Source organism: Nerophis ophidion, linkage group LG24, assembly GCF_033978795.1.
Source record: "Nerophis ophidion isolate RoL-2023_Sa linkage group LG24, RoL_Noph_v1.0, whole genome shotgun sequence".
NCBI lineage: Eukaryota > Metazoa > Chordata > Actinopteri > Syngnathiformes > Syngnathidae > Nerophis > Nerophis ophidion.
In genome coordinates, this window is record NC_084634.1 from 1118618 (window position 1) to 1146117 (window position 27500).

The 27500-nt window shown below is 39.6% G+C and overlaps 1 protein-coding gene and 1 gene segment (V, D, J or C); both read left to right on the plus strand.

The window, feature by feature from the left end:
• LOC133542610 (immunoglobulin heavy constant gamma 4-like) overlaps window positions 1-5137 on the plus strand; it is a 50537-nt gene extending 45400 nt beyond the window's left edge. Inside the window, exon 14 of the C gene segment in view lies at window positions 1-5137. This exon is cut by the window's left edge and continues 2518 nt beyond it.
• A 1014-nt stretch (window positions 5138-6151) lies between these two features.
• Window positions 6152-27500, plus strand: part of LOC133542059 (transmembrane protein 87A-like) — a 72850-nt gene continuing 51501 nt past the window's right edge. Inside the window, exons 1-2 of one of the 4 annotated variants that reach the window (XM_061885879.1) lie at window positions 6152-6328; window positions 10906-10963. In XM_061885879.1, the coding sequence (XP_061741863.1) occupies window positions 6215-6328; window positions 10906-10963 (172 nt within the window). In that variant the 5' untranslated portion in view covers window positions 6152-6214. The remainder of the gene's footprint in view (window positions 6329-10905; window positions 10964-27500) is intronic. The other 3 variants (XM_061885878.1, XM_061885877.1, XM_061885876.1) reach the window with 3 other exon arrangements.

Sequence of the window (27500 nt, forward strand, 5' to 3'; positions counted from 1 at the left end):
TGCATTTCAATTTCTTACACACACTTGTTATTTCATATGTTGACCAGAGGGGGAACACTTTTAAAAGCGACACACACACACACACACACACACAATTTCTTGTATTTATTAACTTTTTGAAACCTCCGAAAAATATAAAATAAGCTTGTTGTAAAAAATGAGTTGTAATTTCACAAGAAAAACTTAGAATGTTGGCAGTGTTATAATTAAAGTCATCATTTTACTCAACGAAAGTCAAAATTTTACAAGAAAAACTGAAAATTTGTGCAATATTATGATAAAAGTTGCAATTTTACTCAACGACAGTCGCAATTTTACAAGAAAAGCTTCGAATTTGGGCAATTTAATGAAAAGAGTCGTAACTTTACTTAGCACAAGTCACATTTTTACAGGAGAACTTTTTAATTTTGTCAATACTACAATAATAATCACAATTTTGCTTGGCATAATGATAACTAAAGTCATCATTTTACTATAAAAAATGTCACTATTTTACAAGAACAACAGAAAAATTGTCAATATTGTGACAAAAGGCAGAATTTGAAATGACAAATGTCACCATTTTGCATTAAAAAGTAATAATTTCACAAGAAAATATTGCAATATTACAAAAACCGAAAGAATATTAGAAACTGTTCCCAATTTTATAACAAATAAGTTGTGCTAAAAAGACTGCTTTTAAGTTATTTATTTTTGTGAAATTTTTGTTTGTAATTGTTTTTTAATCTTCTTTATTTACTTCAAGTTATTACAGTATTTCTCTATATACATATTTATTTATTTTAGCCAAAGGGGATGCATTTCAATTTCTTACACACACTTGTTATTTCATATGTTGACCAGAGGGGGAACACTTTTAAAAGCGACACACACACACACACACAAATTCTTGCTTGTATTAACTTTTTGAATCCTCCGAAAAATATAAAATAAGCTTGTTGTAAAAAATGAGTTGTAATTTCACAAGAAAAACTTAGAATGTTGGCAGTGTTATAATTAAAGTCGTCATTTTACTCAACGCAACTGAAAATTTTACAAGAAAAACTGAAAATTTGTGCAATATTATGATAAAAGTTGCAATTTTACTCAACGACAGTCGCAATTTTACAAGAAAAGCTTAGAATTTGGGCAATTTAATGAAAAGAGTCGTAACTTTACTTAGCACAAGTCACATTTTTACAGGAGAACTTTTTAATTTTGGCAATACTACAATAATAATCACAATTTTACTTGGCAAAATGATAACTAAAGTCATCATTTTACTATAAAAAATGTCACTATTTTACAAGAACAACAGAAAAATTGTCAATATTGTGACAAAAGGCAGAATTTGAAATGACAAATGTCACCATTTTGCATTAAAAAGTAATCATTTCACCAGAAAATATTGCAATATTACAAAAACCAAAATAATTTTTGAAACTGTTCCCAATTTTATAACAAATAAGTTGTGCTAAAAAGACTGCTTTTAAGTTATTTATTTTTGTGAAATTTTTGTTTGTAATTGTTTTTTAATCTTCTTTATTTACTTCAAGTTATTACAGTATTTCTCTATATACATATTTATTTATTTTAGCCAAAGGGGATGCATTTCAATTTCTTACACACACTTGTTATTTCATATGTTGACCAGAGGGGGAACACTTTTAAAAGCGACACACACACAATTTCTTGTATTTATTAACTTTTTGAAACCTCCGAAAAATATAAAATAAGCTTGTTGTAAAAAATGAGTTGTAATTTCACAAGAAAAACTTAGAATGTTGGCAGTGTTATAATTAAAGTCGTCATTTTACTCAACGCAACTCAAAATTTTACAAGAAAAACTGAAAATTTGTGCAATATTATGATAAAAGTTGCAATTTTACTCAACGACAGTCGCAATTTTACAAGAAAAGCTTAGAATTTGGGCAATTTAATGAAAAGAGTCGTAACTTTACTTAGCACAAGTCACAATTTTATAGGAGAACTTTTTAATTTTGGCAATACTACAATAATAATCACAATTTTGCTTGGCATAATGATAACTAAAGTCATCATTTTACTATAAGAAATGTCACTATTTTACAAGACCAACAGAAAAATTGGCAATATTGTGACAAAAGGCAGAATTTGAAATGACAAATGTCACCATTTTGCATTAAAAAGTAATAATTTCACAAGAAAATATTGCAATATTACAAAAACAGAAATAATATAAGAAACTGTTCCCAATTTTACAAGAAATAAGTTGTGAGAAAAAGACTGCTTTTTAGTTTTTTGTTTGTAATTGTTTTTTAATCTTCTTTATTTACTTTTTTATTACAGTATTTCTCTATATGCATATTTATTTAAAAAAAAATTAATTTTGGTCAAAGGGGGCGCATTTTAATTTCTTACACACACTTGTTATTTCATATGTTGACCAGAGGGGGAACACTTTTAAAAGCGACACACACACACACACGCACACAAATTTTTGCTTGTATTAACTTTTTGAAACCTCCGAAAAATATAAAATAAGCTTGTTGTAAAAAATGAGTTTTAATTCCACAAGAAAAAGGTTACAATTTCACAAGAAAAACTTAGAATGTTGGCAGTGTTATAATTAAAGTCGTCATTTTACTCAACGCAACTCAAAATTTTACAAGAAAAACTGAAAATTTGTGCAATATTATGATAAAAGTTGCAATTTTACTCAACGACAGTCGCAATTTTACAAGAAAAGCTTAGAATTTGGGCAATTTAATGAAAAGAGTCGTAACTTTACTTAGCACAAGTCACATTTTTACAGGAGAACTTTTTAATTTTGTCAATACTACAATAATAATCACAATTTTACTTGGCAAAATGATAACTAAAGTCATCATTTTACTATAAAAAATGTCACTATTTTACAAGAACAACAGAAAAATTGGCAATATTGTGACAAAAGGCAGAATTTGAAATGACAAATGTCACCATTTTGCATTAAAAAGTAATCATTTCACAAGAAAATATTGCAATATTACAAAAACCAAAATAATTTTTGAAACTGTTCCCAATTTTATAACAAATAAGTTGTGCTAAAAAGACTGCTTTTAAGTTATTTATTTTTGTGAAATTTTTGTTTGTAATTGTTTTTTAATCTTCTTTATTTACTTCAAGTTATTACAGTATTTCTCTATATACATATTTATTTATTTATTTTAGCCAAAGGGGATGCATTTCAATTTCTTACACACACTTGTTATTTCATATGTTGACCAGAGGGGGAACACTTTTAAAAGCGACACACACACACACACACACACACACACACACACACACACACACACACACACACACACACACAATTTCTTGTATTTATTAACTTTTTGAAACCTCCGAAAAATATAAAATAAGCTTGTTGTAAAAAATGAGTTGTAATTTCACAAGAAAAAGGTTACAATTTCACAAGAAAAACTTAGAATGTTGGCAGTGTTATAATTAAAGTCATCATTTTATTCAACGAAAGTCCAAATTTTACAAGAAAAACTGAAAATTTGTGCAATATTATGATAAAAGTTGCAATTTTACTCAACGACAGTCGCAATTTTACAAGAAAAGCTTAGAATTTGGGCAATTTAATGAAAAGAGTCGTAACTTTACTTAGCACAAGTCACAATTTTACAGGAGAACTTTTTAATTTTGGCAATACTACAATAATAATCACAATTTTGCTTGGCATAATGATAACTAAAGTCATCATTTTACTATAAAAAATGTTTCTATTTTAAAAGAACAACAGAAAAATTGGCAATATTGTGACAAAATGCAGAATTTGAAATGACAAATGTCACCATTTTGCATTAAAAAGTAATAATTTCGCAAGAAAATATTGTAATATTACAAAAACAGAAATAATATAAGAAACTGTTCCCAATTTTTTAATAAATAAGTTGTGAGAAAAAGACTGCTTTTTAGTTTTTTTGTTTGTAATTGTTTTTTAATCTTCTTTATTTACTTCAAGTTATTACAGTATTTCTCTATATACATATTTATTTATTTTTTTTAAAATTAATTTTAGCCAAAGGGGATGCATTTCAAATTCTTACACACACTTGTTATTTCATATGTTGACCAGAGGGGAATACTTTTAAAAGTGACACACACACAAACACACACACAAACACACACACGTTGCATGGAAAGTGACGCACATGTAGCGGATGTTTGCGCGAGTGCGGTGCAGGAAACAGGAAGTGTAGCGGTGCACTAATTGTTCTCATCAGCAGATTGGGGGTTGGTGGATCAGTGGGGGGTGACCAGATGAAAGGGTTGTTGTTGTTGTTGTTGTTGTTGTGGAAAGAAGTGTGGTAATAAATTCACCGGCTCAGAATGTAGCTTAGTTGAGTCTTTATTTGAAGGGACAATGCAAAGAGACATTAAGATATGTTCTGCACCAGATTATAGCTCAATTATTCATTTCTATCTGCAGTTACCTAAATTAAAGCTATACAAAAACATGCAAAAAAATATACTATAGCATGTCATCACATTTAAAAAAGTCATAAAATGCCTTTTCATTGACACATACTTATAAAACATTACAAGCACCCCTCCTTTACATCATAACAAGACGATACACGCTCTTGTTCACATCTGTCGTCATTTGTAAAAAATAACCATGAATTTTAATAAATATAATTCCTACAGTTGACCAGGGGTGTCCAAATGTTTTCCGACTAAGGGCCACATACTTATACATTACAAGCACCCCTCCTTTACATCATAACAAGACGATACATGCTCTTGTTCACATCTGTCATCATTTGTAAAAATAACCATGAATTGTAATAAATAAAATTCCTACAGTTGACCAGGGGTGTCCAAATGTTTTCCAACTAAGGGCCACATACTTATACATTAGAAGCACCCCTCCTTTACATCATAACTAGACAATACACGCTTTTGTTCACATCTGTCATCATTTGTAAAAATAACCATGAATTTTAATAAATAAAATTCCTACAGTTGACCAGGGGTGTCCAAATGTTTTCCAACTAAGGGCCACATACTTATACATTACAAGCACCCCTCCTTTACATCATAACTAGACAATACATGCTCTTGTTCACATCTGTCATCATTTGTAAAAATAACCATGAATTTTAATAAATACAATTCCTACAGTTGACCAGGGGTCTCCAAATGTTTTCCAACTAAGGGCCACATACTTATACATTAGAAGCACCCCTCCTTTACATCATAACAAGACGATACATGCTCTTGTTCACATCTGTCATCATTTGTAAAAATAACCATGAATCTTAATAAATAAAATTCCTACAGTTGACCAGGGGTGTCCAAATGTTTTCCAACTAAGGGCCACATACTTATACATTACAAGCACCCCTCCTTTACATCATAACTAGACAATACATGCTCTTGTTCACATCTGTCATTATTTGCAAAAACAACCATGATTTGAACACACACACCTCCCAGTTTACAACCAAGATGCTCTCCTGCATAAATATAATCCACATGAAGTTGACATGGTGTCCACCTTAGTGACCGTGTGAGCTGCTTTCATTGCTCCAAAGCCACTTTTGAACTTCAACTGGGAATGAAGAGTCATCTGTTGGACTTTTCAAGTTGGTTCTGAGGTGGTTCCATTCCTTGATGGCTTTATATGAAAAGGCTGATTGTGCAAAAGAGGCTTTACATCCGGGCACGCTACACTGCCCCCTGGTGGAGGCTCCCGTCTTTCTACTTGTCACAGCAGATGTCAACTAAAAAAAAAGTAAATTTATATCTAATTACAAATATATTAGTTTCGTTTAGCAAAATAAAACTGCACCGGTCTTTTATAATGATATTGACAAACATTTCTATGTCAGAGTCGTTTTTAAAAATACCAAATGTGATGTCTTTTTCTACTTAAACACGAGTCAAGTGTGAAATAGATTTTCCGGAAGTGCGCCATAGCTCACACGTCCGGTGTGAGGTTCCAAAATAAAAGCCCGTGGCACGTGGTCGCTCTCCGGGCGGTGTTGTGTCGCCCCCTGTGGCGAGAGGCGTGCACTGCAGGCGGCCAGGCAGGAAGAGAGAAGTAACCCGGATGCAGGAAGAGAGAAGTAACCCGGATGCAGGAAGAGAGAAGTAACCCGGATGCAGGAAGAGAGAAGTAACCCGGATGCAGGAAGAGAGAAGTAACCCGGATGCAGGAAGAGAGAAGTAACCCGGATGCAGGAAGAGAGAAGTAACCCGGATGCTGCTTGGCGTCGCAAACATGTCCAACTTGTCGTCTTTTTTGCTTCTTGCTGCTCTTTTGTCTCCCGGGAGGACGGCGGAGGTGTCGCTGTGGAATGTGGACATCAACTCGGTCCGTCTCACAGTTTGTACTTCCGCTTTTTTATCCTTCCTTTCTTCATTAAGTCCGCGCTTTTGCTAGCCTGTTAGCTGCTAGCCTGTTAGCTGTTAGCCTGTTTAGCTGTCAGAAGAGTGACGCTGCACTCACATCCTCCAGAAATACTTCAATAATGTGAGGAAACATCCACTTTTGAACTCGCTTATCCTGTTCTCTTCTGCTACCTAAAGGCTTACTGAAATGAGATGTTCTTATTTAAACGGGGATAGCAGCTCCATTCTATGTGTCATACTTCATCATTTCGCCATATTTTTGCTGAAAGGATTTAGTAGAGAACATCCACGATAAAGTTTGCAACTTTTGGTCGCTGATAAAAAAGCCTTGCCTGTACCGGAAGTAGCAGACGATGTGCGCGTGACGTCACGGCTTGTGGAGCTCCTCACATCTGAACATTGTTTACAATCATGGCCACCAGCGGCAAAAGCGATTCGGACCGAGAAAGCGACGATTTCCCCATTAATTTGAGCGAGAATGAAAGATTTGTGGATGAGGAAAGTGAGAGTGACGGATTAGAAGAAGAAAAAAAGACTATACAGTGTGAGCAATTCAGATGTTGTTAGACTAATGTACTAGGATAATTCTGGAAAATCCGGGCTTCACGGTGGCAGAGGGGTTAGTGCGTCTGCCTCACAATACGAAGGTCCTGCAGTCCTGGGTTCAAATCCAGGCTCGGGATCTTTCTGTGTGGAGTTTGCATGTTCTCCCCGTGAATGCGTGGGTTCCCTCCGGGTACTCCGGCTTCCTCCCACCTCCAAAGACATGCACCTGGGGATAGGCCCCTCCCACCTCCAAAGACATGCACCTGGGGATAGGCCCCTCCCACCTCCAAAGACATGCACCTGGGGATTGGTTGATTGGCAACACTAAATGGTCCCTAGTGTGTGAATGTTGTCTGTCTATCTGTGTTGGCCCTACGATGAGGGGGCGACTTGTCCAGGGTGTACCCCACCTTCCGCCCGATTGTAGCTGAGATAGGCGCCAGGCCCCCCGCGAACCCAAAAGGGAATAAGCGGTAGAAAATGGATGGATGGAATTCTGGAAAATCCCTTATCTGCTTATTGTGTTACCACTGTTGTAGTGAGATTATACGTTTGCACCGGAAATTCGGAGGGGTGTGGCCACAGGTGTGTGCGGAGGAGGCAAGAGAGTCACAACTGCCTCTTTGACATCTGCAAGCTCCATTCATGTCTATAGTAAGAGCCGACTTATTTCCACAATTGTCTCACCGAAACCTGCCGGTAGACACGTGGTCGGGAACCATGTTTGCTTGACCGCTCTGTTCCATAGTAAAGTTTCACCTTCGGGAATGTAAACAAGGGGGATTCATCTCAATGGGATTTTTTTTCAAGGTTAAATAAAGGGTAAAGAAAATAAAAAAATACAAGTGAGGCATTGCACTAGGAATTTTCAAAATGGGGTCCCAGGGACCCCATCAAGTCATAAACTGTCATAAACATGTGCCATATAGTGAAACCACACTAAACAACACTGTCATAAACATGTGCCATATAGTGAAACCACACTAAACAACACTGTCATAAACATGTGCCAAATAGTGAAACCACACTAAACAACACTGTCATAAACATGTGCCATATAGTGAAACCACACTAAACAACACTGTCATAAACATGTGCCATATAGTGAAACCACACTAAACAACACTGTCATAAACATGTGCCATATAGTGAAACCACACTAAACAACACTGTCATAAACATGTGCCATATAGTGAAACCACACTAAACAACACTGTCATAAACATGTGCCATATAGTGAAACCACACTAAACAACACTGTCATAAACATGTGCCATATAGTGAAACCACACTAAACAACACTGTCATAAACATGTGCCATATAGTGAAACCACACTAAACAACACTGTCATAAACATGTGCCATATAGTGAAACCACACTAAACAACACTGTCATAAACATGTGCCATATAGTGAAACCACACTAAACAACACTGTCATAAACATGTGCCATATAGTGAAACCACACTAAACAACACTGTCATAAACATGTGCCATATAGTGAAACCACACTAAACAACACTGTCATAAACATGTGCCATATAGTGAGACCACACTAAACAACACTGTCATAAACATGTGCCATATAGTGAGACCACACTAAACAACACTGTCATAAACATGTGCCATATAGTGAAACCACACTAAACAACACTGTCATAAACATGTGCCATATAGTGAGACCACACTAAACAACACTGTCATAAACATGTGCCATATAGTGAGACCACACTAAACAACACTGTCATAAACATGTGCCATATAGTGAAACCACACTAAACAACACTGTCATAAACATGTGCCATATAGTGAAACCACACTAAACAACACTGTCATAAACATGTGCCATATAGTGAAACCACACTAAACAACACTGTCATAAACATGTGCCATATAGTGAAACCACACTAAACAACACTGTCATAAACATGTGCCATATAGTGAAACCACACTAAACAACACTGTCATAAACATGTGCCATATAGTGAAACCACACTAAACAACACTGTCATAAACATGTGCCATATAGTGAGACCACACTAAACAACACTGTCATAAACATGTGCCATATAGTGAAACCACACTAAACAACACTGTCATAAACATGTGCCATATAGTGAAACCACACTAAACAACACTGTCATAAACATGTGCCATATAGTGAAACCACACTAAACAACACTGTCATAAACATGTGCCACATAGTGAAACCACACTAAACAACACTGTCATAAACATGTGCCATATAGTGAAACCACACTAAACAACACTGTCATAAACATGTGCCATATAGTGAAACCACACTAAACAACACTGTCATAAACATGTGCCATATAGTGAAACCACACTAAACAACACTGTCATAAACATGTGCCATATAGTGAAACCACACTAAACAACACTGTCATAAACACGTGCCATATAGTGAAACCACACTAAACAACACTGTCATAAACATGTGCCATATAGTGAGACTACACTAAACAACACTGTCATAAACATGTGCCATATAGTGAAACCACACTAAACAACACTGTCATAAACATGTGCCATATAGTGAAACCACACTAAACAACACTGTCATAAACATGTGCCATATAGTGAAACCACACTAAACAACACTGTCATAAACATGTGCCATATACTGAAACCACACTAAACAACACTGTCATAAACATGTGCCATATACTGAAACCACACTAAACAACACTGTCATAAACATGTGCCATATAGTGAAACCACACTAAACAACACTGTCATAAACATGTGCCGTATAGTGAAACCACACTAAACAACACTGTCATAAACATGTGCCATATAGTGAAACCACACTAAACAACACTGTCATAAACATGTGCCATATAGTGAAACCACACTAAACAACACTGTCATAAACATGTGCCATATAGTGAAACCACACTAAACAACACTGTCATAAACATGTGCCATATAGTGAAACCACACTAAACAACACTGTCATAAACATGTGCCATATAGTGAAACCACACTAAACAACACTGTCATAAACATGTGCCATATAGTGAAACCACACTAAACAACACTGTCATAAACATGTGCCATATAGTGAAACCACACTAAACAACACTGCCATAAACATGTGCCATATAGTGAAACCACACTAAACAACAATGACAAACACATCGGGAAAATATTTGAACCACAACACAAAAAATACCCAGAATTCCCTGCAGTACCAACTCTTTCGGGACACGACACTATTTTATTTTGTACGGAGTGTAATTATAAGTGTGACCAGTAGATGGCAGTCAAACATGAGAGCTACGTCTCAAGTAAACAACGCCAACATGTTAAATGTTCCATTAAAAATAGAGAACATTACACATTGTGCTCAAAAATCCATCAAAATGTTTTAGTAGTAAATGCTTTAGTGCCATTTGTAATATAAAGTAGTGTAAAGTTCTTTCTTATGTCTGCCAGTAAACTGGCAGTAGAGGGTTTAATATCTTTAAATGTGTTCAGTGGTAATTCCAACTTTGACCACAGCGTCGGTTGCAATGCAGAGTGTTGCTTTCTGTCATTTTCAGCAGACTGCATTGCAAAATGATTAACCCTCTCTCCCGGGAGATGCAACCATATGATACCAAACATTTGTGTGTTTTTAATTTGACACATACTTGTTGAATAATGGTAAGAAATCACTATTTCACCTTAATATCTACTCATTATAGATGAAGTGACAATGTGTTTAACAATTTAACTACGCACACATTTGAAAATGTAATCTTTGGGAAGGTGTTTGATTTCGGGACAACCAAGCCATTAGCATTAGCATACAGACATAAAAACATGTCATTCAAGTCAAGCATATAGTATGATGTCAGCTGTCTTTAACCTTGTTTCTGCAATGACAGCTTCTCCCGTTTTCTTTGGGCCACTTGCTCTTTTTCCCCTTTCGTCTTTGAGCCATCTCTCTCAGCACAAGGATTATAAGAAGGTGTTTTGTGTTTTCAGACCCAGCATGCTGTGTTCCGGAAGACACTATATGCCAACACTACCATCTTCATGAAGTGTGAGTACCTCCTACTTTGCCAACTCCCATACTGTGTGTGTGTGTGTGTGTGTGTGTGTGTGTGTGTGTGTGTGTGTGTGTGTGTGTGTGTGTGTGTGTGTGTGTGTGCGTGCGTGCGTGCGTGCGTGCGTGTGCGTGCGTGCGTGCGTGTGTGTACCGTATTTTCCGCGCTATAAGCCGCCCTGGGTTATAAGCCGCACCTTCAATGAAGGGCATATTTAAAAACTTTGTTAACCTATAAGCCGCACCACCGGGTCCTAAGCCACGCCTACGCTGCGCTGAAGGGAAAGTCAAAAAAACAGTCAGGTCAGTCAAACTTTAATATTACAAACCAGTGTGCAAATGTGCAATCACAACAATAGTAACACTCCAAATATTGCAGAGCAATAGCAACATTAATAACTCAACGTTGCTGGAACGCAATGTCACAGCACACAATATAAACATTTAAAGGGGAACATGATCACAATTTCAAAAGGGTTAAAAACAATAAAAATCAGTTCCCAGTGTCTTGTTGTATTTTTTGAAGTTTTTTTCAAAATGTTACCGGTCTCGGAATATCCCTAAATAAAGCTTTAAAGTGCCTTATTTTCGTCTCTCTATGAAGACACTGGCCATTTCCCTGTGACGTCACACAGTGCTGCCAATGTAAACAAACAATGGGAATACCACAGCAAGATATAGCGACATTAGCTCGGATTCAAACTCGGATTTCAGCGACTTAAGCGATTCAACAGATTACGCATGTATTGAAACAGATGGTTGGAGTATGAAAATATTGAAGAAGAAACTGAAGCTATTGACGCTATTCATAGCCATAGCATGGCCGAATAGCTGCGTTAGCATCGCCGGTAAAATGTGCGGACCAAACGATCAGGACTTTTGCATCTTTTGACACTGGAGCAACTTAAATCCGTCGATTGGTAAGTGTTTGTTTCGCATTAAATGTGGGTGGAAGGAAACGTAATATAGTTGCAAATGCATCTGCAGGTTATCCATACATCTCTGTGCCATGTCTGATTTAGCACCGCCGGTAAATAGCATGTTAGCATCAGTTAGCGTAGCATGTTAGCATCGATTAGCTGGCAGTCAACATCAACAAAACTCACCTTTTGTGATTTCGTTGACTATCGTTGCAAATGCATCTGCAGGTTATCCATACATCTCTGTGCCATGTCTGCTTTAGCACCGCCGGTAAATAGCATGTTAGCATCGATTAGCGTAGCATGTTAGCATCGATTAGCTGGCAGTCAACATCAACAAAACTCACCTTTTGTGATTTCGTTGACTATCGTTGCAAATGCATCTGCAGGTTATCCATACATCTCTGTGCCATGTCTGCTTTAGCACCGCCAGTAAATAGCATGTTAGCGCCGATTAGCGTAGCATGTTAGCATCGATTAGCTGGCAGTCAACATCAACAAAACTCACCTTTTGTGATTTCGTTGACTATCGTTGCAAATGCATCTGCAGGTTATCCATACATCTCTGTGCCATGTCTGCTTTAGCACCGCCAGTAAATAGCATGTTAGCGCCGATTAGCGTAGCATGTTAGCATCGATTAGCTGGCAGTCAACATCAACAAAACTCACCTTTTGTGATTTCGTTGACTATCGTTGCAAATGCATCTGCAGGTTATCCATACATCTCTGTGCCATGTCTGCTTTAGCACCGCCGGTAAATAGCATGTTAGCATCGATTAGCGTAGCATGTTAGCATCGATTAGCTGGCAGTCAACATCAACAAAACTCACCTTTTGTGATTTCGTTGACTATGGTTGCAAATGCATCTGCAGGTTATCCATACATCTCTGTGCCATGTCTGCTTTAGCACCGCCGGTAAATAGCATGTTAGCATCGATTAGCGTAGCATGTTAGCATCGATTAGCTGGCAGTCAACATCAACAAAACTCACCTTTTGTGATTTCGTTGACTATCGTTGCAAATGCATCTGCAGGTTATCCATACATCTCTGTGCCATGTCTGCTTTAGCACCGCCGGTAAATAGCATGTTAGCATCAATTAGCGTAGCATGTTAGCATCGATTAGCTGGCAGTCAACATCAACAAAACTCACCTTTTGTGATTTCGTTGACTATCGTTGCAAATGCATCTGCAGGTTATCCATACATCTCTGTGCCATGTCTGCTTTAGCACCGCCAGTAAATAGCATGTTAGCGCCGATTAGCGTAGCATGTTAGCATCGATTAGCATAGCATGTTAGCATCGATTAGCTGGCAGTCAACATCAACAAAACTCACCTTTTGTGATTTTGTTGACTATCGTTGCAAATGCATCTGCAGGTTATCCATACATCTCTGTGCCATGTCTGTCTTAGCATCGCCGGTAAATAGCATGTTAGCATCGATTAGCGTAGCATGTTAGCATCGATTAGCTTGCAGTCAACATCAACAAAACTCACCTTTTGTGATTTCGTTGACTATCGTTGCAAATGCATCTGCAGGTTATCCATACATCTCTGTGCCATGTCTGTCTTAGCATCGCCGGTAAATAGCATGTTAGCATCGATTAGCGTAGCATGTTAGCATCGATTAGCTGGCAGTCAACATCAACAAAACTCACCTTTTGTGATTTCGTTGACTATCATTGCAAATGCATCTGCAGGTTATCCATACATCTCTGTGCCATGTCTGCTTTAGCACCGCCGGTAAATAGCATGTTAGCATCGATTAGCGTAGCATGTTAGCATCGATTAGCTGGCAGTCAACATCAACAAAACTCACCTTTTGTGATTTCGTTGACTATCGTTGCAAATGCATCTGCAGGTTATCCATACATCTCTGTGCCATGTCTGCTTTAGCACCGCCAGTAAATAGCATGTTAGCGCCGATTAGCGTAGCATGTTAGCATCGATTAGCTGGCAGTCAACATCAACAAAACTCACCTTTTGTGATTTCGTTGACTATCGTTGCAAATGCATCTGCAGGTTATCCATACATCTCTGTGCCATGTCTGCTTTAGCACCGCCGGTAAATAGCATGTTAGCATCGATTAGCGTAGCATGTTAGCATCGATTAGCTGGCAGTCAACATCAACAAAACTCACCTTTTGTGATTTCGTTGACTATGGTTGCAAATGCATCTGCAGGTTATCCATACATCTCTGTGCCATGTCTGCTTTAGCACCGCCGGTAAATAGCATGTTAGCATCGATTAGCGTAGCATGTTAGCATCGATTAGCTGGCAGTCAACATCAACAAAACTCACCTTTTGTGATTTCGTTGACTATCGTTGCAAATGCATCTGCAGGTTATCCATACATCTCTGTGCCATGTCTGCTTTAGCACCGCCGGTAAATAGCATGTTAGCATCAATTAGCGTAGCATGTTAGCATCGATTAGCTGGCAGTCAACATCAACAAAACTCACCTTTTGTGATTTCGTTGACTATCGTTGCAAATGCATCTGCAGGTTATCCATACATCTCTGTGCCATGTCTGCTTTAGCACCGCCAGTAAATAGCATGTTAGCGCCGATTAGCGTAGCATGTTAGCATCGATTAGCATAGCATGTTAGCATCGATTAGCTGGCAGTCAACATCAACAAAACTCACCTTTTGTGATTTTGTTGACTATCGTTGCAAATGCATCTGCAGGTTATCCATACATCTCTGTGCCATGTCTGTCTTAGCATCGCCGGTAAATAGCATGTTAGCATCGATTAGCGTAGCATGTTAGCATCGATTAGCTTGCAGTCAACATCAACAAAACTCACCTTTTGTGATTTCGTTGACTATCGTTGCAAATGCATCTGCAGGTTATCCATACATCTCTGTGCCATGTCTGTCTTAGCATCGCCGGTAAATAGCATGTTAGCATCGATTAGCGTAGCATGTTAGCATCGATTAGCTGGCAGTCAACATCAACAAAACTCACCTTTTGTGATTTCGTTGACTATCATTGCAAATGCATCTGCAGGTTATCCATACATCTCTGTGCCATGTCTGCTTTAGCACCGCCGGTAAATAGCATGTTAGCATCGATTAGCGTAGCATGTTAGCATCGATTAGCTGGCAGTCAACATCAACAAAACTCACCTTTTGTGATTTCGTTGACTATCGTTGCAAATGCATCTGCAGGTTATCCATACATCTCTGTGCCATGTCTGCTTTAGCACCGTCGGTAAATAGCATGTTAGCATCGGTTAGCGTAGCATGTTAGCATCGATTAGCTGGCAGTCAACATCAACAAAACTCACCTTTTGTGATTTCGTTGACTATCGTTGCAAATGCATCTGCAGGTTATCCATACATCTCTGTGCCATGTCTGCTTTAGCACCGCCGGTAAATAGCATGTTAGCATCGGTTAGCGTAGCATGTTAGCATCGATTAACTGGCAGTCAACATCAACAAAACTCACCTTTTGTGATTTTGTTGACTATCGTTGCAAATGCATCTGCAGGTTATCCATACATCTCTGTGCCATGTCTGCTTTAGCATCGCCGGTAAATAGCATGTTAGCATCGGTTAGCGTAGCATGTTAGCATCGATTAGCTGGCAGTCAACATCAACAAAACTCACCTTTTGTGATTTCGTTGACTATCGTTGCAAATGCATCTGCAGGTTATCCATACTACTCTGTGCCATGTCTGCTTTAGCACCGCCGGTCAAATGTGGAGACACTCTGGCACATTCAATGGGGGTCTGGCGGCAGACACTTTGGCATCTTGGGGCCAGTGGTGCAACTTGAATCCCTCCCTGTTAGTGTTGTTACACCCTCCGACAACACACCCACCAGGCATGATGTCTCCAAGGTTCTAAAAAATAGTCCAAAAAACGGAAAATAACAGAGCTGAGACCCGGTGTTTGTAATGTGAAAATGAAAATGGTGGGTGTGTTACCTCGGTGACGTCACATTCTGACGTCATCGCCTCCAGCGCGATAAACAGAAAGGCGTTTAATTCGCCAAAATTCACCCATTTAGAGTTCGGAAATCGGTTAAAAAAATAGATGGTCTATTTTCTGCAGCATCAAGTTATATATTGACGCTTACTTAGGTCTGCTGATAATGTTCCCCTTTAAAGCTCACTTTCAGAAGTTATTCCTCATCCATAAACCCCTCTTCGGTGTCTGAAATAAAAAGTTGGGCGAATACGGCATCCAAAATGTCGGGCTCCGTCTCGTCGAAGTCATCAGAGTCTGTGTCGCTGTTGTTGTCCGGCAGTTCCATGAATCCTGCCTTCCGGAAAGCTGGGACCACAGTTGAGAGCGATATGTCCGCCCAGACATTTACAATCCACTGGCAGATGTCGTCCGGCGCCGTCTCCCTGTTTTACTGAAGCTGTGTTCGCCTTCGCTCATCCATTGTTCCCACGCCGTTGGCAGTCCAGCTTTGAATGCCCTGCGGTTGTAGTTCTTTGGTCAACCCACCCGGAATGACGGCGAGTGTTGTATTTGTGTGCTTCACTTGTTTCTGTGATGTGGGCGTGCATGGAGTCATAGATCAACAGGGACGCAGCATGTGTGAAAACTAAACGTAAACTTCTTTCAAGCACTCGCTCATCTGTTCTTCATCCATCCATCCTTCGAGTTAACTTTTATGATGACGCCGGCTGGAAAGTTCTCTTTTGGCAAGGTCTTCCTTTTGAACATCACCATGGGTGGAAGTTAGCATGGCAAGCTAGAACCACACCTTCTCATTCCCTGTGGTGCCAATATTTACCCTGCGTGCTCCCGTTTGATCCACAGTGCGGCTCACAGGAATATCAAAAGTCAGTGGAACCTCGTCCATGTTGATGATGTGCTCTGGCCGCATCTTTTTTTAGCTATCTTGTTTTTACAATATGCGTGGAAAGTAGCCAGCTTTTCTGGATAGTCTTTTGGCAGTTGCTGTGAAAAAGTAGTCCGTGTGCGGATGGAGAGATTGTGTCTTTTCATGAAGCAAGAAGCAGCACCTTTAAAATCATCCAAGTGAAGTTGGAATAGTGATAGTACTGACACTTCTGCTCAACAAGCCACTGTTGCCTTCATTAGAATAGTGATAGTACTGACACTTCTGCTCAACAAGCCACTGTTGCCTTCATTAGAATAGTGATAGTACTGACACTTCTGCTCAACAAGCCACTGTTGCCTTCATTAGAATAGTGATAGTACTGACACTTCTGCTCAACAAGCCACTGTTGCCTTCATTAGAATAGTGATAGTACTGACACTTCTGCTCAACAAGCCACTGTTGCCTTCATTAGAATAGTGATAGTACTGACACTTCTGCTCAACAAGCCACTGTTGCCTTCATTAGAATAGTGATAGTACTGACACTTCTGCTCAACAAGCCACTGTTGCCTTCATTAGAATAGTGATAGTACTGACACTTCTGCTCAACATGCCACTGTTGCCTTCATTAGAATAGTGATAGTACTGACACTTCTGCTCAACAAGCCACTGTTGCCTTCATTAGAATAGTGATAGTACTGACACTTCTGCTCAACATGCCACTGTTGCCTTCATTAGAATAGTGATAGTACTGACACTTCTGCTCAACAAGCCACTGTTGCCTTCATTAGAATAGTGATAGTACTGACACTTCTGCTCAACAAGCCACTGTTGCCTTCATTAGAATAGTGATAGTACTGACACTTCTGCTCAACAAGCCACTGTTACCTTCATTAGAATAGTGATAGTACTGACACTTCTGCTCAACAAGCCACTGTTGCCTTCATTAGAATAGTGATAGTACTGACACTTCTGCTCAACAAGCCACTGTTGCCTTCATTAGAATAGTGATAGTACTGACACTTCTGCTCAACAAGCCACTGTTGCCTTCATTAGAATAGTGATAGTACTGACACTTCTGCTCAACAAGCCACTGTTGCCTTCATTAGAATAGTGATAGTACTGACACTTCTGCTCAACAAGCCACTGTTGCCTTCATTAGAATAGTGATAGTACTGACACTTCTGCTCAACAAGCCACTGTTGCCTTCATTAGAATAGTGATAGTACTGACACTTCTGCTCAACAAGCCACTGTTGCCTTCATTAGAATAGTGATAGTACTGACACTTCTGCTCAACAAGCCACTGTTGCCTTCATTGGAATAGTGATAGTACTGACACTTCTGCTCAACAAGCCACTGTTGCCTTCATTAGAATAGTGATAGTACTGACACTTCTGCTCAACAAGCCACTGTTGCCTTCATTAGAATAGTGATAGTACTGACACTTCTGCTCAACAAGCCACTGTTGCCTACATTAGAATAGTGATAGTACTGACACTTCTGCTCAACAAGCCACTGTTGCCTTCATTAGAATAGTGATAGTACTGACACTTCTGCTCAACAAGCCACTGTTGCCTTCATTAGAATAGTGATAGTACCGACACTTCTGCTCAACAAGCCACTGTTGCCTTCATTAGAATAGTGATAGTACTGACACTTCTGCTCAACAAGCCACTGTTGCCTTCATTAGAATAGTGATAGTACTGACACTTCTGCTCAACAAGCCACTGTTGCCTTCATTAGAATAGTGATAGTACTGACACTTCTGCTCAACAAGCCACTGTTGCCTTCATTAGAATAGTGATAGTACGGACACTTCTGCTCAACAAGCCACTGTTGCCTTCATTAGAATAGTGATAGTACCGACACTTCTGCTCAACAAGCCACTGTTGCCTTCATTAGAATAGTGATAGTACTGACACTTCTGCTCAACAAGCCACTGTTGCCTTCATTAGAATAGTGATAGTACTGACACTTCTGCTCAACAAGCCACTGTTGCCTTCATTAGAATAGTGATAGTACCGACACTTCTGCTCAACAAGCCACTGTTGCCTTCATTAGAATAGTGATAGTACTGACACTTCTGCTCAACAAGCCACTGTTGCCTTCATTAGAATAGTGATAGTACTGACACTTCTGCTCAACAAGCCTCTGTTGCCTTCATTAGAATAGTGATAGTACTGACACTTCTGCTCAACAAGCCACTGTTGCCTTCATTAGAATAGTGATAGTACTGACACTTCTGCTCAACAAGCCACTGTTGCCTTCATTAGAATAGTGATAGTACTGACACTTCTGCTCAACAAGCCACTGTTGCCTTCATTAGAATAGTGATAGTACTGACACTTCTGCTCAATAAGCCACTGTTGCCTTCATTAGAATAGTGATAGTACTGACACTTCTGCTCAACAAGCCACTGTTGCCTTCATTGGAATAGTGATAGTACTGACACTTCTGCTCAACAAGCCACTGTTGCCTTCATTGGAATAGTGATAGTACTGACACTTCTGCTCAACAAGCCACTGTTACCTTCATTGGAATAGTGATAGTACTGACACTTCTGCTCAACAAGCCACTGTTGCCTTCATTGGAATAGTGATAGTACTGACACTTCTGCTCAACTAGCCACTGTTACCTTCATTAGAATAGTGATAGTACTGACACTTCTGCTCAACAAGCCACTGTTGCCTTCATTGGAATAGTGATAGTACTGACACTTCTGCTCAACAAGCCACTGTTGCCTTCATTAGAATAGTGATAGTACCGACACTTCTGCTCAACAAGCCACTGTTGCCTTCATTAGAATAGTGATAGTACTGACACTTCTGCTCAACAAGCCACTGTTGCCTTCATTAGAATAGTGATAGTACTGACACTTCTGCTCAACAAGCCACTGTTGCCTTCATTAGAATAGTGATAGTACTGACACTTCTGCTCAACAAGCCACTGTTGCCTTCATTAGAATAGTGATAGTACTGACACTTCTGCTCAACAAGCCACTGTTGCCTTCATTAGAATAGTGATAGTACTGACACTTCTGCTCAACAAGCCACTGTTGCCTTCATTAGAATAGTGATAGTACTGACACTTCTGCTCAACAAGCCTCTGTTGCCTTCATTAGAATAGTGATAGTACTGACACTTCTGCTCAACAAGCCACTGTTGCCTTCATTAGAATAGTGATAGTACTGACACTTCTGCTCAACAAGCCACTGTTGCCTTCATTAGAATAGTGATAGTACTGACACTTCTGCTCAACAAGCCACTGTTGCCTTCATTAGAATAGTGATAGTACTGACACTTCTGCTCAACAAGCCACTGTTGCCTTCATTAGAATAGTGATAGTACTGACACTTCTGCTCAACAAGCCACTGTTGCCTTCATTAGAATAGTGATAGTACTGACACTTCTGCTCAACAAGCCACTGTTGCCTTCATTAGAATAGTGATAGTACTGACACTTCTGCTCAACAAGCCACTGTTACCTTCATTAGAATAGTGATAGTACTGACACTTCTGCTCAACTAGCCACTGTTGCCTTCATTAGAATAGTGATAGTACTGACACTTCTGCTCAACAAGCCACTGTTACCTTCATTAGAATAGTGATAGTACTGACACTTCTGCTCAACAAGCCACTGTTGCCTTCATTAGAATAGTGATAGTACTGACACTTCTGCTCAACAAGCCACTGTTGCCTTCATTAGAATAGTGATAGTACTGACACTTCTGCTCAACAAGCCACTGTTGCTTTCATTAGAATAGTGATAGTACTGACACTTCTGCTCAACAAGCCACTGTTACCTTCATTAGAATAGTGATAGTACTGACACTTCTGCTCAACAAGCCACTGTTGCCTTCATTAGAATAGTGATAGTACTGACACTTCTGCTCAACAAGCCACTGTTGCCTTCATTAGAATAGTGATAGTACTGACACTTCTGCTCAACAAGCCACTGTTGCCTTCATTAGAATAGTGATAGTACTGACACTTCTGCTCAACAAGCCACTGTTACCTTCATTAGAATAGTGATAGTACTGACACTTCTGCTCAACTAGCCACTGTTGCCTTCATTAGAATAGTGATAGTACTGACACTTCTGCTCAACAAGCCACTGTTACCTTCATTAGAATAGTGATAGTACTGACACTTCTGCTCAACAAGCCACTGTTGCCTTCATTAGAATAGTGATAGTACTGACACTTCTGCTCAACAAGCCACTGTTGCTTTCATTAGAATAGTGATAGTACTGACACTTCTGCTCAACAAGCCACTGTTGCCTTCATTAGAATAGTGATAGTACTGACACTTCTGCTCAACATGCCACTGTTACCTTCATTAGAATAGTGATAGTACTGACACTTCTGCTCAACAAGCCACTGTTGCTTTCATTAGAATAGTGATAGTACTGACACTTCTGCTCAACAAGCCACTGTTGCTTTCATTAGAATAGTGATAGTACTGACACTTCTGCTCAACAAGCCACTGTTGCCTTCATTAGAATAGTGATAGTACTGACACTTCTGCTCAACAGGCCACTGTTGCCTTCATTAGAATAGTGATAGTACTGACACTTCTGCTCAACAAGCCACTGTTGCCTTCATTAGAATAGTGATAGTACTGACACTTCTGCTCAACAAGCCACTGTTGCTTTCATTAGAATAGTGATAGTACTGACACTTCTGCTCAACAAGCCACTGTTGCCTTCATTAGAATAGTGATAGTACTGACACTTCTGCTCAACAAGCCACTGTTGCCTTCATTAGAATAGTGATAGTACTGACACTTCTGCTCAACAAGCCACTGTTGCCTTCATTAGAATAGTGATAGTACTGACACTTCTGCTCAACAAGCCACTGTTGCCTTCATTAGAATAGTGATAGTACTGAGACTTCTGCTCAACAAGCCACTGTTGCCTTCATTAGAATAGTGATAGTACTGACACTTCTGCTCAACAAGCCACTGTTGCCTTCATTAGAATAGTGATAGTACTGACACTTCTGCTCAACATGCCACTGTTGCCTTCATTAGAATAGTGATAGTACTGACACTTCTGCTCAACAAGCCACTGTTGCCTTCATTAGAATAGTGATAGTACTGACACTTCTGCTCAACAAGCCACTGTTGCCTTCATTAGAATAGTGATAGTACTGACACTTCTGCTCAACATGCCACTGTTGCCTTCATTAGAATAGTGATAGTACTGACACTTCTGCTCAACAAGCCACTGTTACCTTCATTAGAATAGTGATAGTACTGACACTTCTGCTCAACAAGCCACTGTTGCTTTCATTAGAATAGTGATAGTACTGACACTTCTGCTCAACAAGCCACTGTTGCCTTCATTAGAATAGTGATAGTACTGACACTTCTGCTCAACAAGCCACTGTTGCCTTCATTAGAATAGTGATAGTACTGACACTTCTGCTCAACAAGCCACTGTTGCCTTCATTAGAATAGTGATAGTACTGACACTTCTGCTCAACAAGCCACTGTTGCCTTCATTAGAATAGTGATAGTACTGACACTTCTGCTCAACAAGCCACTGTTGCCTTCATTAGAATAGTGATAGTACTGACACTTCTGCTCAACAAGCCACTGTTGCCTTCATTAGAATAGTGATAGTACTGACACTTCTGCTCAACAAGCCACTGTTACCTTCATTAGAATAGTGATAGTACTGACACTTCTGCTCAACAAGCCACTGTTGCTTTCATTAGAATAGTGATAGTACTGACACTTCTGCTCAACAAGCCACTGTTGCCTTCATTAGAATAGTGATAGTACTGACACTTCTGCTCAACAAGCCACTGTTGCCTTCATTAGAATAGTGATAGTACTGACACTTCTGCTCAACAAGCCACTGTTGCCTTCATTAGAATAGTGATAGTACTGACACTTCTGCTCAACAAGCCACTGTTGCCTTCATTAGAATAGTGATAGTACTGACACTTCTGCTCAACAAGCCACTGTTGCCTTCATTAGAATAGTGATAGTACTGACACTTCTGCTCAACAAGCCACTGTTGCCTTCATTAGAATAGTGATAGTACTGACACTTCTGCTCAACATGCCACTGTTGCCTTCATTAGAATAGTGATAGTACTGACACTTCTGCTCAACAAGCCACTGTTGCCTTCATTAGAATAGTGATAGTACTGACACTTCTGCTCAACAAGCCACTGTTGCCTTCATTAGAATAGTGATAGTACTGACACTTCTGCTCAACAAGCCACTGTTACCTTCATTAGAATAGTGATAGTACTGACACTTCTGCTCAACAAGCCACTGTTGCCTTCATTAGAATAGTGATAGTACTGACACTTCTGCTCAACAAGCCACTGTTGCCTTCATTAGAATAGTGATAGTACTGACACTTCTGCTCAACAAGCCACTGTTGCCTTCATTAGAATAGTGATAGTACTGACACTTCTGCTCAACAAGCCACTGTTGCCTTCATTAGAATAGTGATAGTACTGACACTTCTGCTCAACAAGCCACTGTTGCCTTCATTAGAATAGTGATAGTACTGACACTTCTGCTCAACAAGCCACTGTGCCTTCATTAGAATAGTGATTAGTACTGACACTTCTGCTCAACAAGCCACTGTTTGCCTTCATTAGAATAGTGATAGTACTGACACTTCTGCTCAACAAGCCACTGTTGCCTTCATTGGAATAGTGATAGTACTGACACTTCTGCTCAACAAGCCACTGTTGCCTTCATTAGAATAGTGATAGTACTGACACTTCTGCTCAACAAGCCACTGTTGCCTTCATTAGAATAGTGATAGTACTGACACTTCTGCTCAACAAGCACTGTTGCCTACATTAGAATAGTGATAGTACTGACACTTCTGCTCAACAAGCCACTGTTGCCTTCATTAGAATAGTGATAGTACTGACACTTCTGCTCAACAAGCCACTGTTGCCTTCATTAGAATAGTGATAGTACCGACACTTCTGCTCAACAAGCCACTGTTGCCTTCATTAGAATAGTGATAGTACTGACACTTCTGCCTCAACAAGCCACTGTTGCCTTCATTAGAATAGTGATAGTACTGACACTTCTGCTCAACAAGCCACTGTTGCCTTCATTAGAATAGTGGATAGTACTGACACTTCTGCTCAACAAGCCACTGTTGCCTTCATTAGAATAGTGATAGTACGGACACTTCTGCTCAACAAGCCACTGTTGCCTTCATTAGAATAGTGATAGTACCGACACTTCTGCTCAACAAGCCACTGTTGCCTTCATTAGAATAGTGATAGTACTGACACTTCTGCTCAACAAGCCACTGTTGCCTTCATTAGAATAGTGATAGTACTGACACTTCTGCTCAACAAGCCACTGTTGCCTTCATTAGAATAGTGATAGTACCGACACCTTCTGCTCAACAAGCCACTGTTGCCTTCATTAGAATAGTGATAGTACTGACACTTCTGCTCAACAAGCCACTGTTGCCTTCATTAGAATAGTGATAGTACTGACACTTCTGCTCAACAAGCCTCTGTTGCCTTCATTAGAATAGTGATAGTACTGACACTTCTGCTCAACAAGCCACTGTTGCCTTCATTAGAATAGTGATAGTACTGACACTTCTGCTCAACAAGGCCACTGTTGCCTTCATTAGAATAGTGATAGTACTGACACTTCTGCTCAACAAGCCACTGTTGCCTTCATTAGAATAGTGATAGTACTGACACTTCTGCTCAATAAGCCACTGTTGCCTCATTAGAATAGTGATAGTACTGACACTTCTGCTCAACAAGCCACTGTTGCCTTCATTGGAATAGTGATAGTACTGGACACTTCTGCTCAACAAGCCACTGTTGCCTTCATTGGAATAGTGATAGTACTGACACTTCTGCTCAACAAGCCACTGTTACCTTCATTGGAATAGTGATAGTACTGACACTTCTGCTCAACAAGCCACTGTTGCTTCATTGGAATAGTGATAGTACTGACACTTCTGCTCAACTAGCCACTGTTACCTTCCATTAGAATAGTGATAGTACTGACACTTCTGCTCAACAAGCCACTGTTTGCCTTCATTGGAATAGTGATAGTACTGACACTTCTGCTCAACAAGCCACTGTTGCCTTCATTAGAATAGTGATAGTACCGACACTTCTGCTCAACAAGCCACTGTTGCCTTCATTAGAATAGTGATAGTACTGACACTTCTGCTCAACAAGCCACTGTTGCCTTCATTAGAATAGTGATAGTACTGACACTTCTGCTCAACAAGCCACTGTTGCCTTCATTAGAATAGTGATAGTACTGACACTTCTGCTCAACAAGCCACTGTTGCCTTCATTAGAATAGTGATAGTACTGACACTTCTGCTCAACAAGCCACTGTTGCCTTCATTAGAATAGTGATAGTACTGACACTTCTGCTCAACAAGCCCACTGTTGCCTTCATTAGAATAGTGATAGTACTGGACACTTCTGCCTCAACAAGCCTCTGTTGCCTTCATTAGATAGTGATAGTAACTGACACTTCTGCTCCAACAAGGCCACTGTTGCCTTCATTAGAATAGTGATAGTACTGACCACTTCTGCTCAACAAGCCACTGTTGCCTTCCATTAGAATAGTGATAGTACTGACACTTCTGCTCAACAAGCCACTGTTGCCTTCATTAGAATAGTGATAGTACTGACACTTCTGCTCAACAAGCCACTGTTGCCTTCATTAGAATAGTGATAGTACTGACACTTCTGCTCAACAAGCCACTGTTGCCCTTCATTAGAATAGTGATAGTACTGACACTTCTGCTCAACAAGCCACTGTTTGCCTTCATTAGAATAGTGATAGTACTGACACTTCTGCTCAACAAGCCACTGTTACCTCATTAGAATAGTGATAGTACTGACACTTCTGCTCAACTAGCCACTGTTGCCTTCATTAGAATAGTGATAGTACTGACACTTCTGCTCAACAAGCCACTGTTACCTTCATTAGAATAGTGATAGTACTGACACTTCTGCTCAACAAGCCACTGTTGCCTTCATTAGAATAGTGATAGTACTGACACTTCTGCTCAACAAGCCACTGTTGCCCTTCATTAGAATAGTGATAGTACTGACACTTCTGCTCAACAAGCCACTGTTGCTTTCATTAGAATAGTGATAGTACTGACACTTCTGCTCAACAGCCACTGTTACCTTCATTAGAATAGTGATAGTACTGGACACTTCTGCTCAACAAGCCACTGTTGCCTTCATTAGAATAGTGATAGTACTGACACTTCTGCTCAACAAGCCACTGTTGCCTTCATTAGAATAGTGATAGTACTGACACTTCTGCTCAACAAGCCACTAGTTGCCTTCATTAATAGTGATAGTACTGACACTTCTGCTCAACAAGCCACTGTTACCTTCATTAGAATAGTGATAGTACTGACACTTCTGCTCAACTAGCCACTGTTGCCTTCATTAGAATAGTGATAGTACTGACACTTCTGCTCAACAAGCCACTGTTACCTTCATTAGAATAGTGATAGTACTGACACTTCTGCTCAACAAGCCACTGTTGCCTTCATTAGAATAGTGATAGTACTGACACTTCTGCTCAACAAGCCACTGTTGCTTTCATTAGAATAGTGATAGTACTGACACTTCTGCTCAACAAGCCACTGTTGCCTTCATTAGAATAGTGATAGTACTGACACTTCTGCTCAACATGCCACTGTTACCTTCATTAGAATAGTGATAGTACTGACACTTCTGCTCAACAAGCCACTGTTGCTTTCATTAGAATAGTGATAGTACTGACACTTCTGCTCAACAAGCCACTGTTGCTTTCATTAGAATAGTGATAGTACTGACACTTCTGCTCAACAAGCCACTGTTGCCTTCATTAGAATAGTGATAGTACTGACACTTCTGCTCAACAGGCCACTGTTGCCTTCATTAGAATAGTGATAGTACTGACACTTCTGCTCAACAAGCCACTGTTGCCTTCATTAGAATAGTGATAGTACTGACACTTCTGCTCAACAAGCCACTGTTGCTTTCATTAGAATAGTGATAGTACTGACACTTCTGCTCAACAAGCCACTGTTGCCTTCATTAGAATAGTGATAGTACTGACACTTCTGCTCAACAAGCCACTGTTGCCTTCATTAGAATAGTGATAGTACTGACACTTCTGCTCAACAAGCCACTGTTGCCTTCATTAGAATAGTGATAGTACTGACACTTCTGCTCAACAAGCCACTGTTGCCTTCATTAGAATAGTGATAGTACTGAGACTTCTGCTCAACAAGCCACTGTTGCCTTCATTAGAATAGTGATAGTACTGACACTTCTGCTCAACAAGCCACTGTTGCCTTCATTAGAATAGTGATAGTACTGACACTTCTGCTCAACATGCCACTGTTGCCTTCATTAGAATAGTGATAGTACTGACACTTCTGCTCAACAAGCCACTGTTGCCTTCATTAGAATAGTGATAGTACTGACACTTCTGCTCAACAAGCCACTGTTGCCTTCATTAGAATAGTGATAGTACTGACACTTCTGCTCAACATGCCACTGTTGCCTTCATTAGAATAGTGATAGTACTGACACTTCTGCTCAACAAGCCACTGTTACCTTCATTAGAATAGTGATAGTACTGACACTTCTGCTCAACAAGCCACTGTTGCTTTCATTAGAATAGTGATAGTACTGACACTTCTGCTCAACAAGCCACTGTTGCCTTCATTAGAATAGTGATAGTACTGACACTTCTGCTCAACAAGCCACTGTTGCCTTCATTAGAATAGTGATAGTACTGACACTTCTGCTCAACAAGCCACTGTT